Source organism: Perca fluviatilis, chromosome 19 (genome assembly GCF_010015445.1).
Source record: "Perca fluviatilis chromosome 19, GENO_Pfluv_1.0, whole genome shotgun sequence".
In the NCBI taxonomy this organism is placed as follows: domain Eukaryota; kingdom Metazoa; phylum Chordata; class Actinopteri; order Perciformes; family Percidae; genus Perca; species Perca fluviatilis.
The window spans coordinates 34,208,140-34,225,243 of record NC_053130.1 but is presented as its reverse complement, the minus strand read 5'-3'; the positions used below and the strand labels follow the sequence as shown (position 1 = coordinate 34,225,243).

General features: G+C 41.6%; 1 protein-coding gene across 1 annotated transcript in view; it reads right to left on the bottom strand.

The window, feature by feature from the left end:
• si:ch211-250c4.3 (uncharacterized protein LOC100535981 homolog) overlaps positions 1 to 16,453 on the bottom strand; it is a 58,422-nt gene extending 41,969 nt beyond the window's left edge. The window contains exon 1 of the mRNA XM_039784385.1: positions 16,113 to 16,453. Within this exon, the coding sequence (XP_039640319.1) occupies positions 16,113 to 16,191 (79 nt within the window). The 5' untranslated portion in view covers positions 16,192 to 16,453. The remainder of the gene's footprint in view (positions 1 to 16,112) is intronic.
• Between the last annotated feature and the right edge of the window lie 651 nt (positions 16,454 to 17,104).

Here is a 17,104-nt window from a genome sequence, read left to right as displayed (position 1 = left end):
AACATGGCCTTTTGGAGGAAATTAAATTTCCACTGTTTACTCTCTCGACGCTCTAACTGAATCACACCGTGGCCTCATCAAGGCTGTGATGATGCCCTGTGTATATTTCCTTTGCTTATTATAAAGTTTCAGTGTGATTTCAAAACTCTAAAGCCTAACGTTTATTTTAAAAGAAAGTTTACCAATTTATTTTCTTTATGGACACTGTGAACTCTTGATGTTGGAGTCTGCCATAAGCCTCTTATGCTACAAGCACAATTTGCTGAACTCGAGCTGTTTACTCCCGAAACAAATTGTCTTCTGTGTAGACTAGAAAACTAATTTCCTGTTTTGGCCGAATGCTGGGGAAAATAGAAGAATGCATAGAGCTATTTCTTTCTTTTGTCGCTTCGGCAGGTCACCGCTGGCGCTTATTGTTTTTCCCAATGACATCACTCTTTTGAGTGAGGCCCATTGTGTGTTTATGGTAGCCTAGATCAGTGTTTACTGTCTCCTGAGCAATACCTCTGAAGCCGCTCAAAGCCAAAGTGTGATGTAAAAGGATTAGCAATACAAACAACATTTTACATGAAATGTAAAATGCTTCCAGCTGGTAGAGGCATAGAGAATCCATGGCATTATCTGTTCATAAAAAAAAACTTTATCTTAGATTCTTGCTGCTGTTTTCTCCAGAGCTCTCCTGCTTCACACTTATTTCTACAGATGTTTCTCAGAGGCAGAGCTGCTCAGCAGAACAACAGTTTTCCCAGATAAGTGTCAGATCATCCGTTCCGATTTTTCTCGCAAAGTCACCAAAGGATTTAGGGCAGGTAGACGCCGCTACAGTCACACATTATGAGTCACAGATTTCGTTGTAACACTGGAAAAGCCTGTGTTAGGGTGTCCAGCCAGGTAAAAGGTAGCAGGAGATTTGTTATATAGGCTCTCTTATTGTAAATTAATGATTTTCTGTCTGAGCAAAACATTAATCTCAACTACATGATCCCCCTGTAATGCTAACTCAGTAATCTACAGTGGGCAACACAGCGCCGTAAAGAAAAGATCTTTATGACAGCAGGTGTGGTAAAAAAAACTAGCCCTTTTGTCCAAATCTGCTGCTAGAATCAACACAAAAAGTTAAATATAGCCACTAAAATATCTGGCAATATATGGTTACCAGATTGTTTTGAGCTCTCAAATTGAGTAGTATATCTTTGTTGCACCATGCAATTTAATATGAAGCTCCTCTGCTGGAGTTTAAACTGCTCCACAAAAGAGATGCAGAATGTTTTGCAGTGAGTGAAATTTGGCGATGGTACGTATATGTCTCTTAAATGAACAATGTTCCTACTGTCCTTAGAGCTAAGTAGCTTACTACAGACAATTGGAAAGTCATCTAGGGAACGTTACTGTTATTTCAACAGTTAACCACAAAGTGGTTCTAGTAATATACCATAGGCCTGTAAGTTATCAATAACCTTCCAAGATCAGATGAACACATTTGTGTTGAAAACCAGTGTTTGTCGTTTCTACCTCTAATTTGTATTTCAGGTGCTTTCTTACGTTTTTGGCAGGTGACCAATTCTTTTAAGTGAATTTTTACTTTTTGATTTACAGGTACAGTATGTATGGCAAGAAGCAAACTAAAAGATAGCAGGTGCAAGAAATTTGAGTACAACTGCCACTACCACCAATATACAATATGAGTGAAGTTAACTAAAGATGGTGTCTCCCAAGGTTTGACTGTACTATCAAAGTGAAGACTTCATTTAAACATTTTGACAGGACTGTAAACCCCGAGGGGAGATAGCAAGGCTTAACACCCTTGTCCAGTGTCTCCTGCAGCAGTTCCTGATAACTCCTAATTGGCTGTATCAGACAGTATCAGTCAGACAGTCAGTTGTGTCAGGAGAGCTGCTGTGGTTCACACACAGCCTGCAGATAGAGGAATTACTGTAAGAAGGTCATGGAGAAGCATTGATAACATGTGGTACAGTGACTGCCATGGACTGATGGGAAGGCATCGATAGTAAAAACAGCTTTACTAAGATTGGTATTTTCATAGTAATCTACACTATATGTAATTATGCTCAAGGCCTTTAAGTCAACAAATCAACCTGGATTCTTTCAAGAAGTAATGCGGCAATATCTTACTATTTAAGATAAAATGTAATAGCAAATACTTACTGTACCTAATATACTTAAAATGGTCCCACACTTACAAAGGGGGTGGTGTTTGAGAATCTGGGTATTGGGGGATATAGGGCATTGGTGGTGTCCTTCCTTCCGGGGTAATCGCGAGTTGTCCCAGGACCTGGTTTTGCCTCCAGGTGTAGCGGCCTTGGGACAGACTGGTTTTGCTTCTATTGCGTATGTGCTTTAATGTTACTGGGGTTTGACATAGAGGACATCATGGATCTTCTCCAAACGAGTTTTGGTTACGCTACTTGGGTGTAGGAAAACATCGTAGCTGGCTCTGACGATAACACTTATTCAGCTTCCTTTCATCTCCATCTCTCCCAAAGATCTTTCCAAGTGAGCTTACGGTGCTCCAGTTTGGACTGTGAGACCGCCTTTGTGCTTCTCTCTGCCTCTTCTTGCTGCTGGACATCAGCTACCACTAGCTTTCTTCTCTGGGTGGATGTTGCCTCGTGCCATGTGGGTTGACTTTTCCGGAGTCTAAAACTACCTCTTCCCTGCTGCTCCTGTCCTACGATGTCTCCATGCCTGAGAGAAGATTTTGCTTGCTGTGTTGCCACTTCCTCCCAGTTGCCAGTCTGGGAGCAGCTGCTGGGATCATAGTGTCTTCAGGGTCATGTCTAGCCTCACTTCGGTGCATTTTTACTCTTCAGTGAGCCTAGACACAGAGCACCGTTCTTATACAAGCCATTACTGCTGAGGCAATGCGGGAGTCAAAGCCACTTCTTGATGTATGCACCACAGTTTAAACCTGCCAGGAAGCAGGTCTTGCCTATAGTAGGGGTTGCATGACTCTGATGTGATTAAAGTCAAGTCAACGTTGACTAGTCGCTGATGACGTCATTGACCTTTATTTCAGTCATTAGCCTTATAAAATCACAGGAGGAGGAAATTCTTTGCACTCTTTATCTGTATTTTATTACCCTTTAATATCAACACTTGTATTGATTTTCCTAAGACCTTGATCTCAAAAGCCTTGTAACACCACCCTAAGCTCTTGACTGGCAGCTCTGACAACATCGGGATGGCTGTTTCATCGATGTAGAATCTCTGGTCTGCGAGTCCTCTGATGATGGATTCGCTCCTTGATTTGCTGGGTTCGAACTTCATCCGTGCCCAGGTTATGTTGGCATGAAGCTTTCCCAGCAGACGGTTGGTACGTGGCATGGTTGAGGTCAGAGTAGTCATGCCATCCATGTAGGTGTGAAAAGGAGGTAGCCACTGTCCAGACCACATACGTTCTTTCATTTATTGCTGCCTTTCCAACCTTTCTGCCCCATAGGAATAGATCAGATCACTTACTTCCCCCAGCCTTTTCTCTGCTGTTCCTCTGTCCTGAGTCCGTCCAAACCTAGCTCAGGTCTGTGTTCACTGTTATCCACTCATTGACATGAGGTGTGTGGCCTTGAATGTTGTTCTCCATGACAGCCTCTAGGCTGTGTTTGGCTGGTTTCCAGGTTACCTAATGTTGTGCTCGAAGTACCCTGCTCGGCCACTGTGCTTGGATGGATGGATGGATGTACCTTGTTGGTTGGTTGTTTGTTTGTTTGGTTGGTAGGTAGATGGGTAGCCAATAAAGTTGATTAATACTGCCCCAACCACCTTCACCAATATGCTGAAACCGGGGGCAAAATTCAAACAGCACTTAAGTGACCAGAAACTGATGATCTTCATCCACAGCCTCACTGTTTACTTACTTTTTGTTAGATATGTGTTGCTTATCCTTCCAAACAACGCTGTCTCCCAGAAATTACCGTACTTTAAATACAACCTGATTATGCTTTTTACCAGCTTTTTATCTTTCCTACAGCTGTAAGAGTCAGTTGAACGTGTACTTACAAGAAGGTAAACTGTGCAATTACCCTGCTAGAATATGTACAGCTGTTGCATTCAGGTGTCAGCCTTTGTGTCAACGTCTATAGACCCAGACATCTGACTGTAAGACTGTCATACACACCCAGTTTTAGAAAATAAAAAGGTTTTGATGATTTTTATTGGGTTGTTGTTAAGGAATAGTACTCATTGTGCTTTCGTATCCCCCTGAAGTTTCAGTTTATAACATTTAACCTGGACTCCCCTGTACCAAAGAAATCAAACAGTGACTCGCAAGGCAGCCTGGAATCTTCATAATGTACGTCAACAAAAGTATAAATAGATCTAAAGCAGGTGTTGGAGAAATACTAAAAAGAAGAATATAGAGAATGTAAAGAGAATGTAGATCAGCTGCTATATCATGTCTCAGCCAGATATGAAACAGATAGGATGTTTTTGTTTCTATCAAACTTAATCTTTATTTAGGACTTTATTTCACAACAGGAAACAGTACAGTTAGTAGGAGTTAGTTAAAAGCAACCAGTCTCTCTCTTTACTTCATATTAAAAATTATATTCTATTCAATACTGACTCATTTGCATTGCTCAGTTTACTAACTTAACATTTTAAAGTTAACAGCAATTAGCTGAGTTTGATGGGAATATCAGTTATACAGCTATGTGGTCATAAACCAAAGTATTGGACACATTCAAATTTGCCAAATTTCATGACAATCTATCCAACACTTGTAGAGACATTTTACTCAAAACCCCAAAAGTCAATCTCATGTTGCTAGATGAAAAGTCAGAGGGTTACCAAAGTCAGAAAGAATGTTAGAGGCAGATGTCATGGCAATCCACTGAATAGTGGTTGACATATTTCAGGTGTTGACATATTTCAGTCTTAACCAAAGTGGTGACCAACCGACCGGTGGACTGACATTATAATGCGAGGAAACCAACAGCGTGGTTAAAAAGAAGAAGAATCGCAGATCTATGTTAGAACTCGTACTGTGGTGTTCTGCATGAAAGTTGGACGTGCTACATTCACCACCCTGACTTCCACACACTTGCTTCACTACATACAGTAAAGGGCACACTGCTTCCTGCATTGACACTGAACATTGGCATTGGACATAAATCATGAGGTGCAGAATGGTCCATTGTGAAAATAAATTCATGGGGACTGGACTGTATTAGCTGCAGCTCTGTAGGAGTCTTCTGTGATGTCTCTGTGTCTAAGTCATTCTTTTCTCAAATACTGGCTTAAGCTGATCTATTTTCAGCGACTGAACACTAATGTGGAAATTTAAAAAATCAAACATCAAATGAGAATGTTTAAAGCACTGAAATTAATTACACAACTTCTATAAAACATGTAGCTCAAATCAAACAATCTGATTGGTTCACCACCCTCTTCTCTTTATGTTTTAGAACAACCATGACGTCTTATTCCTTTGCACAATAAGTATCGCTCCTCGTCTGAGGAAAATGTGAGACTAACAAACTGATAGCAGAGCAGCAAAGTAGCCCTTTAAGTGTGCACAATATTCAAATTTTTTTTACTGCTTTACATTGCCATCAGACAGCCCTTTCTTTATCTATTCTTCCTTCAAAGCCACCGGACTCTTGACCTAAACTGTAAATTTTACCTTGCAGAAGTTGCTGTTCTATCGCTGCCTCGATCGGTTACTTAGTTTGTGTTATTTTGTGCCTTTCTTCAGCATTAAGCAAAAGAAATGGCCTGTGCTAGCTGCTAGTGTAGGCTAACGTTACCAGCGCTGCGTTTCATAGCAACTGCCTCGGTATGCCGGCCAAGGAGGGCCTATTGTGAACATGATTATTTATTGAAAAAAATATATATTTAAATTGTAAATGACTATAACTTTAATATGGCCATAATTGGTGACATTATATGACATAAATAGCTCACTTTATTCCGTGATATGTTGTGATTATATCACAGCTTAGGGGCCTTGTTCGGCCCGAAGCAAAGCGGAAGCTATTTAAAAAAATTTAATTCTAGCACAAGCAGAATAACAACAGATTGTTTCTCTGAACATTAGACATTGGTTTTCACTTAACTTGCCACCTCCATTCTCACTCTCTTTTTGTTTTCTTATCTATTTTGTCAGTGCCTGTCTGTTTCTGTGAATTACCAACAGAAAATAAGACTTTAATTACACACTGAAGTCATCCAGCCAATTCAGCTGTGTAATCCTACTTACTTGCTATTGTGATACAATCCTCCCGTACACAACCACTATCAGGCTGACAGGTGTTGGCCTGAACCAGCTGTTCTCATCCCTCCCAAACACCACAAACAGATATTCTGTCCTGTAATTGTCAACACGGGCTGACTCAGCCTATTTCCAGTCTCTGCGCTTGACTAAAATCCACAACACATAATTAGAGACAGTCCACCTCCCCTTGCCCCACCCCAGACTCATCCTAAAGCCTCTTTTTCGAAATGTCCTTCAGCCATTTCCCATCATATTCATTTCACATTCCACCGCAGTGCTAGCATTGTCATTCAAGTGAGTCCCATTACAAAGTCAGAGTTTTTTAGGACTTAAGGTGCTAAATTAGAATAAGTGGATTGCCCTGTTGCCCTCTCTGATGGACACCATGAGAACAAAGCTCTGAGCTGCTTGGAAGGCTGGAGGGAAAAACACAGCCTGAATCCAGGGGTTAGCAGAGGCCAGCGGGTGTTGGGAGTCAAAAAACAGACTTCTGCAGCCCAGCCTCATCTCTGCTTGAGGCTATATACCAGAGGACCCTAGCAGAACGTACTCAAATCTCCTCCCAAACTGTTAGCGGTTGAGGTGCATTGTGAGTATTGGAGGCGCCAGGTTTTGTCAAGGAAGAAAAATGTGTTGAATAAAAAAGACGATGTCTTTCTGCTGCATCAGTTTTGATTCTTTTGATTTTGCACAAATCCAGCTACACGCCCGAGGGTAAACAATAGAGAAGTCCGAAGAGAAGTTTACTGCAAGAGGACATAAGAAGTGGAGAACCACATCTATGTGAAGAAATCTTAATGAAATACAACATTACGTACACATTCCATCAATTATCAACTGACATTCATCACATCTGAGGGGCGAAACCACTGTGGAGGTGCCTCAGACTGACCACTAGATGATGGCTCCAAAACACCACAAGTCAGTCATTTAAATTACTTAATTAATTACCTCAAATGAATCCTAAGTAGATCGGGCACACTTTTTACTTCCAAGCAGACAGCCCATGCCCTTTTTACTTATTGTGCATCAAAGTATTCCATGATCTTAAAGGAATTCGTTCAACATTTTGGGAAACATAAGAAGATCATATCTGTGTGTTAAATATTGAGCAGGAGTAAGGACAAGGTTAGCTTTTGGCGTTTTTCCATTACAGGGTACCTGCTCGACTCGCCTCGACTCTACTCGCCTTTTTTGGTTTCCCATTATGATAAAAAGTCCCTGGTACCTGCCAACAGGTACTTTATGTAGTATCGCCTCTGTCGAGGTTCCAAGCGAGCTGAGGAGATACCAAAAGGTGACGTGAAAACCTGCAGGATCCTGATTGGTCGAAGAGAACCGTCACTAATCACTGCGTCATCATTGCTAGCGACAGACGGGGGGGGGTGTCCTGAACAAGAATTTTTAAATAGTTTAGGATATGCTTAATATATGTTTAATATGCTGCCTCAAGCTTCTTTAGAAACAACATTTTTCATCTGGCAAACAGCCACGTACTGAGAATCAAAACCAACGCACCTTCCACGTTCTGTGTGTGTGTGTCGCGTTAAGTCACGGCAGTTTCCTGCGCCGTCGCTATGACGACCAGCCACTCTCACCTCACGCATGAGGCGGTACTAAATCTGCAATGGAAAATGGAGGACGGGGCACCGTGGTCGAGCCGAGCCGAGTAGAGCTGGTACTAGCAGTGGGTAAGTACCATTAGTTTAGCATAAAGACTGGAAGCAGGGGAGACAGCTACCCTGTCTCTGTCCAAAGTGAAAAAAACATACACCTCCCAACACTCCTAAGTCTCACTAATTACCACACTGTATCTCACTGGTTAAATACAAACATCCATCCATCCATCCATCCATCTTCGTCCGCTTATCCTGGGTCGGGTCACGGGGGGAGCAGCTCCAGCAGGGGACCCCAAACTTCCCTTTCCCGATGAAATACAAACAAACGTAAAAATAACAATTTGTGGTTTGAGCGGGAGTTACCTACTGGAACTACATGTATTTCTTTAAAGTAGAGGGGTCTGGATTACATCACAAACTATTTTACTACAAACTCAGTTCTGTTACCCCTTGAAGTAGAGTATGTTCAAGGGATAACATTGAGGATAAAACTAAGGCTTCACCTTCTGCAGCAGGTCTGTGTCGTCTGGCTGCCCTTTAATGCAGAAGATAGATTTTCGGGAGGTATCCTAAGATTTTGGGAGGCTTTTTGAGGCACTGCATGCAGGCAGGTGTAAGCCCTCGGGCCTCTGAGATCCTGAACGCAGGAGGTCATGAACAGGCTGTGACAAGAAGGTTATTTTTACAGCCCAGGTGGGTTATGGGTATGTCAGCCCCCTGTTAGCACTCTGGGTGGTCAGTGTTCAAGACTGACCGCTGATCTGATAGGACAAAAACAGGTTTGAGTGGAGGAGCAAAAATCACTTTGCGTTCTGTTTGAAAAAAGAGTAAGAATTCTGCTGACAAATACAGTTTTTTCATAGATAAAGTCAATACTAGGGATAGACCGATTATCGGCTCTGACCGATGTATAAATAATTGCTTGAATCATTTAAACAAAGTTTTGTGTTGGAGTTTGTAACATTCCGCCGTATGCATGGATTTTTTGTTTCCTTCTGCTTTCTTTGTGTTGGGATTATACATTTGGTGGATTTGTGAGGACTATGGTTAACTGCTCCTCAGATCTCTGCAGGGTAAATTAAAACAGCAAGCTGGACTATCTGTCCAATCTGAGTTTTCTCTCGCACGACTATTTTGCAGCGGCTCTGTGCAGAGTTTAGCACCGCCCAAGACGATTCTGATTGGTTTAAAGAAATGCCATTAAACTAGAGCATGTTTTCCTCCCATCCCCGAATGCTGTGTGGAATAGCCAGGCCCTCCTTCAGCGCGCTTTGGAGGAGTGTCTGGCAAAGCAAGACTACTTTAACTACTAATACTGGCCTTGAAAAACCAGTATCGGTCGATCCCTAGTCAATACCTGTCAAATGAACCCTGTTAGGAAAATGCAACTCTAAATGAAATGAATCGAGGTAGCGTGTTAAATGTAGTTTTATCTTTGAAATAACATTTCAGACTATAACACCACTGGTAATGACTAAGCCCTGAGTCCAAAGCACAATTATTTTCACGTGCCCTATAAGGAGCTTGAACAAGCAGATTTGTGACGATCACTGCAGCCCCCAAAACGATCCCATGGTACCATCCTCTAAACCCAGAAGAACCAGTACATCTCTGGACTCGCCTCTCAACACGAGGCAAAGCGGCGATGCCTGCTCTGTTTTCCACTGCTCTGTTGGCCGTGGCGTCATCAACCTTAGGGATGATACCCAGGCTCCCTCTCTTTATCAAAGTTAACGGGGGGGCCAGAAACCATTAAGATAAGGCAAGAATGTGCAGGAGCACTGTAATTCTAGTCAAATCTCCTTCAGCTTAGTACCTCTGAAAGTTTAAAGTTACACTTCCCATACCTCGAAAAATACAGGACATACGGGTTTATGCAGCCAATTTCATAGTTCATAGTTTTTTCAATAAGACATTTAGCAAGGCTCGTATACACCCAGAACCCTTTAAGGTAAGCACCTTAAACATGTTTGGGGACATTTTCTGAAACTCTAGAGCTCTTACTAGTTCAGTTTAATGCACTTAAGTGTAAAAAAAAATATTCAAGACTGCAAAGGTTTAAGGGTACAGAGAGACAGAGGGAAACCTATCCAGCAGTTCCACATGCTTTATCAGCCAAGCATAAAAAACGGTCAGAATCAGTGGTGTGATATTCAAAGTTAAGTCCTGTTTTTAGTTTTTTATTAAAGAAAACCTAAACAAAAGGTACTCATTGTGAAGAAGAAAAGATATTTTCTACAATTCCCACAAAACACTGCAGGGTGTGAGATATGTCATTGAAACAGTTGCTTTGCCCCATATCCATGATATTCATTCAAGCTCGCTTCCTATGTCATCTTCTAATGCACAGGTGTCAAACTAAAGGTCCGTGGGCCGAATCCGGCCCCTTCCCGCCTAGCTGAGCGCCAAACCAAAAAGACCCGAATCTGATTTTCAAACTGCAAATACGCGACACTCAGAGAAGAATTTGGCAGATTTGTCGACTTTGAGACTCTTCCACAGAACTGGTGTGTTTTCATATGCAGGCTGTGAAACAGGTTGCTGTGAGTCGCCTGTGTGGTCGCCTGCTTTTGATTTGCTAAACTCTATGATGGCTAAGGAACTTTTTTGCTGACTTTTTGAGTGGAACAAGGCTATAGGGGACATGCAGTAATACAGTCAGATGTTTGACTTTTTCGCTGAAATAAAAGCATGTCAATAAACTTTACATGTCCGGCCCTTAATATGATTCTTATTTTCCAGTGTGGCTCTTAGTGAAGTTGAGTTTGATACAACTGTTCTAATGTAATCTTTTAACTGCTAATCTGTAACATCTGCTGTCTAATACACCTCTACACAAGGGGTGTAATGCAAAGCTGTATCTGTATCTGTATATAAATATATATTTTGTTTAGCTGCCAAGAAAATAATCATAATCTTGTGTTAATCATGTACTTCAACTAATCAAATAATACGAAATAATTTGTATTTGAAGCCCTTCAAAGTGCTGCTGGACAACAAATACCATTAACTACCTCCTTGGAGAGTCTATCAACCCTACTCTTCTTAGTACATGTGTCACACATACCATATTTACTACTTTACTAACCTCAGCAACTGAAATTCCTAAACTCTGAATAATGTCTGACAACCTCCTCTCTACTTTGTAATCCTGTCTTTTAAAGAATGAATCTGACTCGGCATTGAATTTTTCAGGTACTTGTCACCAAATGGTGATAAGAGAGGACAGTTTTGTGGATGGTCATTTATTTAAACGTTTCTGGTTTCTTTCCACACTTTTTTGCAGTCTCATGAAAGAACATCAGATTTCAACCAGTGATGTTGAGACAGTTTGGAGAAAAATAGTGTTATTTCATACGGCTTCAGCTCCCCAGACAACCTCCCGCTCCCTCCTGAACCTAAACAGTGACACTGTACACAATGTAAGTGTTATCTTAACAATGGCCCACTTCTTCCTACTCTGAGTAACATGGCAACAATGTGACTGCTGTCAAGCAGAGCGTAGGGGCTCCCTCACAGCCACAACAATGAGCAGATTTATCATCCCTCCCACAACTAAACGGCCAGAGGATTTGCTGCTCGGCAGGTGTGGAGGCTCGTACTGTAAATAAGCTGACAGTGATATCTGAACGAGGCTCGCACATGGTTTTAGAAAAGGGATCAGGGATGAGAATGAGAACTCTCAGTGTAGTGTTGGTTTCGTTTTTGTCTTGGAGCGCAATGCGTTCGCTAAAGCCACCAGACTCCATGTAAATAATCAGTAATTTTTGCATCGTAAAATACACTTCATTCAAAGTCGACAGAAACAAAATAAAACTATGAAAAGCCGTTTTGAGTCGTCTTTCCACTTTTCCAACCATCACAACTCTAGTTTTGGTTGAAATTAACACATAATTTAGCAATTTACATGTGAAAATATGTTGGCTCTATACACACTGAAAGTATTATTTTTTTAAATGGAGTCTGGTGGGTTTAGTGCTAGCTGTTTCTGGTTAAACAGAAGGCTCTTAAAGAGTATCTCTGAAGGGATCCTTTCCATAATGTTGTCAGACACTTAGAATATTAATCTGAGCCTGTCAGCGGTAAAACAAGCACTTTAGTGAAGGTAAATACAAGCTGGACAATTGTCCTATTAACTTACATTGTAGCTTGTTTCTCCGCTGCCGACTGCAGCGATCTCACTTAATACTGGACCAATGTCAAAGATTGTTGTTCTCATCGGTCACTTAGACACAAAAACAGGAAAATAGGGCCTCATTCAACAATATCTTCCTAAATTTTCTCTTAAATATGTTCTTAAGAAAGTCCCTAAGAAAAGTCTACGTCGGATTCATGATGTGTTCTTAAACAGCAGAATTGTTCGCACCTGTGTTCTTAGGATTGATGAATCCCACGTCTTCGTAATTGAAAGCGCGTGCCAGTTGTTCCTAATTAGCATAAGAAAACGCCCCGCAAATTCCCATATAAGGACATGACACTTCCTGTGCACCTCCTGGGAAGCGCTGAGATGGTTGTCGGAGTCTCAGATGACTTGTACGTTGCAGTGGTGTACTGAATCTCAGTACTTAAGTAAAAGTACAAATAACCAAAGTAGAAGTACCACACTGACAACCCTACTTAAGTAAAAGTAAAAAGTACCTGATTTTAAGTACTTGCATAACAAGTTATTCTCTTAATCTTATTTGCATATTACCATTTTAAATTAGAAAAGGCAGTCGGACTGATCAGTCGGGTCCCCGAGATCCCAAAAACTGCCTCAAAACACACTGAGGTGACACCGACTTGAGCGTACCTAATACGTCTCCATAGCAGCAGGCGGCGCTACTCTGTATCAAAGGGTACTTCTATACTCTTTGTCTGTATTGTTGCCCAAGAAATGAAAACCGGCAGCTGATTGGACGAACGCGTCACGTGAGTTTGTTTTCTCCGGAAATTCAAAGCCAGACTGTCATGGCGTCTCATTCAGAATCCAATCTCATATTGTACTAAAATAGTTCACCGAAACATGTTTCTGAAAACATTTGAAGAGAGAAATAGGCCGTGCAGTTGCTGAATCTGTCTTCATTTCATATCGACAAAGGTCAGCTTAGAAGATTTTCGTCAGATTTTGAGAGGCTCATCCGCTCGCCATTTCCGGGTGAGTCCCGACTGCCCTGCCTCCGACTGAACATGTCAGGTCGGCCAAAATGAAGGCCGACAGACCCTCAGACGGATGACGGCACGGAACACACCGAACAGACTCGAGTCACCGACCTCGCCAGACTGTCCAACGGCCGATTATCGGGTTAGTGTGTCAGCGCCCTTACGCAGCCTGGCGGAGAAGTAAACAACGCTGTCGAGAGAAATAGATGGCAACTATGATTTCAAAACGGGAATAATGAAAAACAAACATTTTCACTTTTACCGGAGGCTGTATTACCGAGGGTCAGCGGCGCTGCGCCCGGGCTCTCGAGCACCGGAGCCGGCTTGGAAGCGGAACGTTGTATAAATGTAGTGGAGTAGAAAGTATAGATAATTGCTGCAAAATGTAACAAAGTAAAAGTCAAAAGTATGCACTATTGATTCTACTTAAGTAAAGTACAGATATGTGAAAAATGTACTTAAGTACAGTAACAAAGTATTTGTTCTTCAGTACATTCCCCAGCCTGGCCCCTCCATTTAAAATGGTCTTTATCATCCCTCCCACAACTAAACAGCCAGAGGATTTGCTGCTCGGCAGGTATGGAGGCTCCTACTGTAAATCAGCTGACAGTGATATCTGAACGAGGCTCGCACATGGAATGCAGAGCAACATGATGTCAAGTATAGCAAAGGGATCAGGGATGAGTATGAGAACTCGCAGTGTAGTGTTGGTTTGGATTTTGTCTCGGAGCGTCACATATGGAGAGATTTCACACGCTCAACACAGATGAACACTGCTTAACATACTGTTGAATATGTCATAGCAACACTCGTCAATTATATAGAATTTACACCCATTAAAGCTCCACTTATTAGTATATTTATATTTAGTGTGTGTAAGGGGTCACTTGTAGTGAAGAAACCAGAGAAAATCCTCAACTGTGCTGTTCTCCTCATCTCTTTGGAGCTTTTTAACAATCTTTTAGTTCGTTGTTTTTGGTTTTACAGTCCACAGCCCCAGTAACAAAAGGACCTATGCAGCTTTAAAGCTGGAATATTTCTATGTTCACCGTGAATCATATGATTACTGTACATGTAGGTTATGTGAAAGGTTTTGATCGCAATGATAAACCCACAGAAAATTATCACCAAACCTTCAGTTTAACAAAGTTTTTAGCCTCTCTTGGCTAATTGTTTTGATTTTACAGACAGCAAATGTTTCCCTATCACAGAAATTCGCCATTTTGTATTAGTGTTTGAATTCTCCGCGGTTAATTTCATTCACTATCTGGGGTGCATCTCATGTCACTTATTTTTTATAGCTCCTCGACTCCTCGGTCCTCATCTGAACCGGAAGTTGTTCTGTCCCTCATCGGTGAAGGCGCAATAGGGAGCGTGTCTATGTTGCCACAGCCCTATGTTCCCACATTTCTAAGAATCTTTTTTTCACTGAAAATTAGGCCCTATGTTCCCACATTTCTAAGATTTTTTTCCAAAATTAGGCCCTATGTTGCCACATTTCTATGATATTTTTCCAAAATTAGGCCCTATGTTGCCACATTTCCTTTTTCATAAATTTGTATCAGATTTGATCCCCCTTTCTCCCAATTTGGTAGCCAATTACACCCAACCTATTATCCAGTAGCAATGGACTACAGATGGAATGTAACCCTAACCCTAACATAATCTTAGAAATGTGGGAAAATAGGGCCTAATTTTAAAAAAATCTTAGAAATGTGGGATCATAGGGCTGTGGGACCATTGGGCTTTCGCAACATAGGGCTGACCCTGCTCAAAGCTCTTATTTCTGCCCCGAGGAGCGAGCAACGAGGAGGGATCATTACCTTCTGCCTCCAAGTGCCCAAAACAATTAATGCAACTTTAAAATCTAAAAAAGTATTTATGTAATGATGAATCACACAATCAGACAAATATATATTAGAGAACATATTATCACATTTCACAGTTATAACTATCTATTATTTGCTTTATATTTATGGCTGCTGTAATGAAGTTACAGTAACCTAACTTCCCTGGCTGTTTTTGTCTTGCAGACATAAGGATTAGTACAGCAATTACCTCGCAATAAGTAAAGACCCAGATTGCATTGTATGAATTGTCCTTTGAAAGCTGCTGTTCTATTTTGTTCTCCCGTTACAGTAGACACATGGAAGGGGAGGGGGGGGGGGGATAGGCCTACATGAGTTCTCTGTTTTGTTGGGGCAACCAGAACCAGACACACTTACAGCTCTCAGTTTTTTAATTAAAAGCACTAGTTTAAGTGAAATTAAAAGTTCTATGATAAGCGGCCAGAAAAGATGAAGAATTAAGTCTTAAAAGTTCCTCCTGAATCTTTATTGCCCTTTAGAAAGAAAAATCCTGTCTGGTAATCCAATTACACTCTTATAAAAAACGACTGAGTCATATGATGCAGCTGTTTTTTTTTTATTTAAACATCCACAGATTTGCTTCACATCAAAGTGTCCCTGTAGAGCCACAGCTGAGGCAGTTCTCAAAGAGTTTCACACTTCTGCTCCATTAAAAAGTCAGCAGCCCGGAGGCCCTCAGAGTGTGAATCATCCCTCCATTTCAACAAATTCCCTCATCAGAGAGAGATCAGATGGAAACCCTGCGACTCAAGTTACTGCTGCATCTTATCCAGCCAACATGGCTAGTAGATTTAATTATTTTACTAGCCAATCAGATTTTCCACTGGTCAAATATTTTCCAAGGAAAATAAACCAGACTATGAATACATTTAAGCATCCATGTTTCTTGAAATTGTTTTTATTTGGATTGATGGCAGATATACAGTACATTAAAGTATACTCAGGTTCAGCGTAGCTCGTAATCAATCACGCACGCATCACGCGATCACAACATAGGGTTGATGGGAAATGTAGGATTAGTACTACAAGCAGTGTTACCAGATAAAGATTACATTGCCAAGACAGAGTTATTTGCTTCATTCATCACCTGCCAAAGTGGCAAGTAACTTTACAATGTTACCCGCCAAAGTTATTGCCGGTTGTCAATTTAAAGCCCTGATCTCATCTCACTGGAGACACAAGCTGGTGGGGAAGATTAAGCCACTCATAATGCCATGGACAGACATGGGAGAAGACAGAAGGTGACTGTACCTTTCCTCCAAGGAGCCAGGATGGAGAATGACTTCTGCCAGCTGATGACCAGCCCGGCCTTTTTCCTCTTCACACTCATGTTCCTGTTACAATCCCTGAGGTTTGAGGACAATTCAAATGTGGCGAGGTTGAAAAAAGAAAATAAAACACTTCCTCAGAGATTCCTCATGGTGTTTTTCAAGAGGTAGCCTTGACGTCTCAGTGGTGGACAAGGCGTCTGTTGTTGGAGGATTCAGAGTGGAGGTTGTCCTGGAGCAGGGTCATGATACCTGTGTTTCCTCGCCTGCTGGACGGCCTGAGCGCTTGTGTGTGAGTGTGTGAGAGCTCCAGCTGACAACAGTAAAGGGGGCTGGGCTCCACTCAGAGCAATGACAGCAGGAGGAGGAGGAGGAGGAGGAGGAGCCGCCAGAGCTGAGAAAGAGGTGGAGGAGGACTGAGATTTACACTCAGCCTGAAGGCGAACAGGGAGCGACCAGAGCTGGAGGAAAAGCTAGAATGGATTAAGAGGGAGGAGGCTGATGTTCCACTGATATTTAAATTCACTTCAATCACAGCTTCAAACTTCAGATAGTCACAGTAAATTACACTTATGAGCCACTTAAAAGCTCTACAAACACGTTCTCAAGTCGACCATACACAGCAACATTATAACACAGTTGGTGTTGGTATAGTAAGAACTATTTTATTGTTACTGTTAAATATTTCAAACCAACCACAGTGGTTTTTACAGAACAGTTGGGGCTAAGGGTTCATTTATAGACCTGTCATTAGTTTTAATAGGAATGTAGTCTGCAAGCCATTTGTCATTAACAGTTAACACAGCTGTCCTGACAAGGGATAAGCCGAATATCGGCCCTGGCTTAAATTTCTGACTGGCTCTTAGAGTCTTGAGTCTTAACATCAGTAAAACTGCCTGTATTTATTTTTATAATAGAAAAAATGGAAGACAGCCAGATATCATTGTTGAGGGGGAAAGGATCCAGACTGTGTCA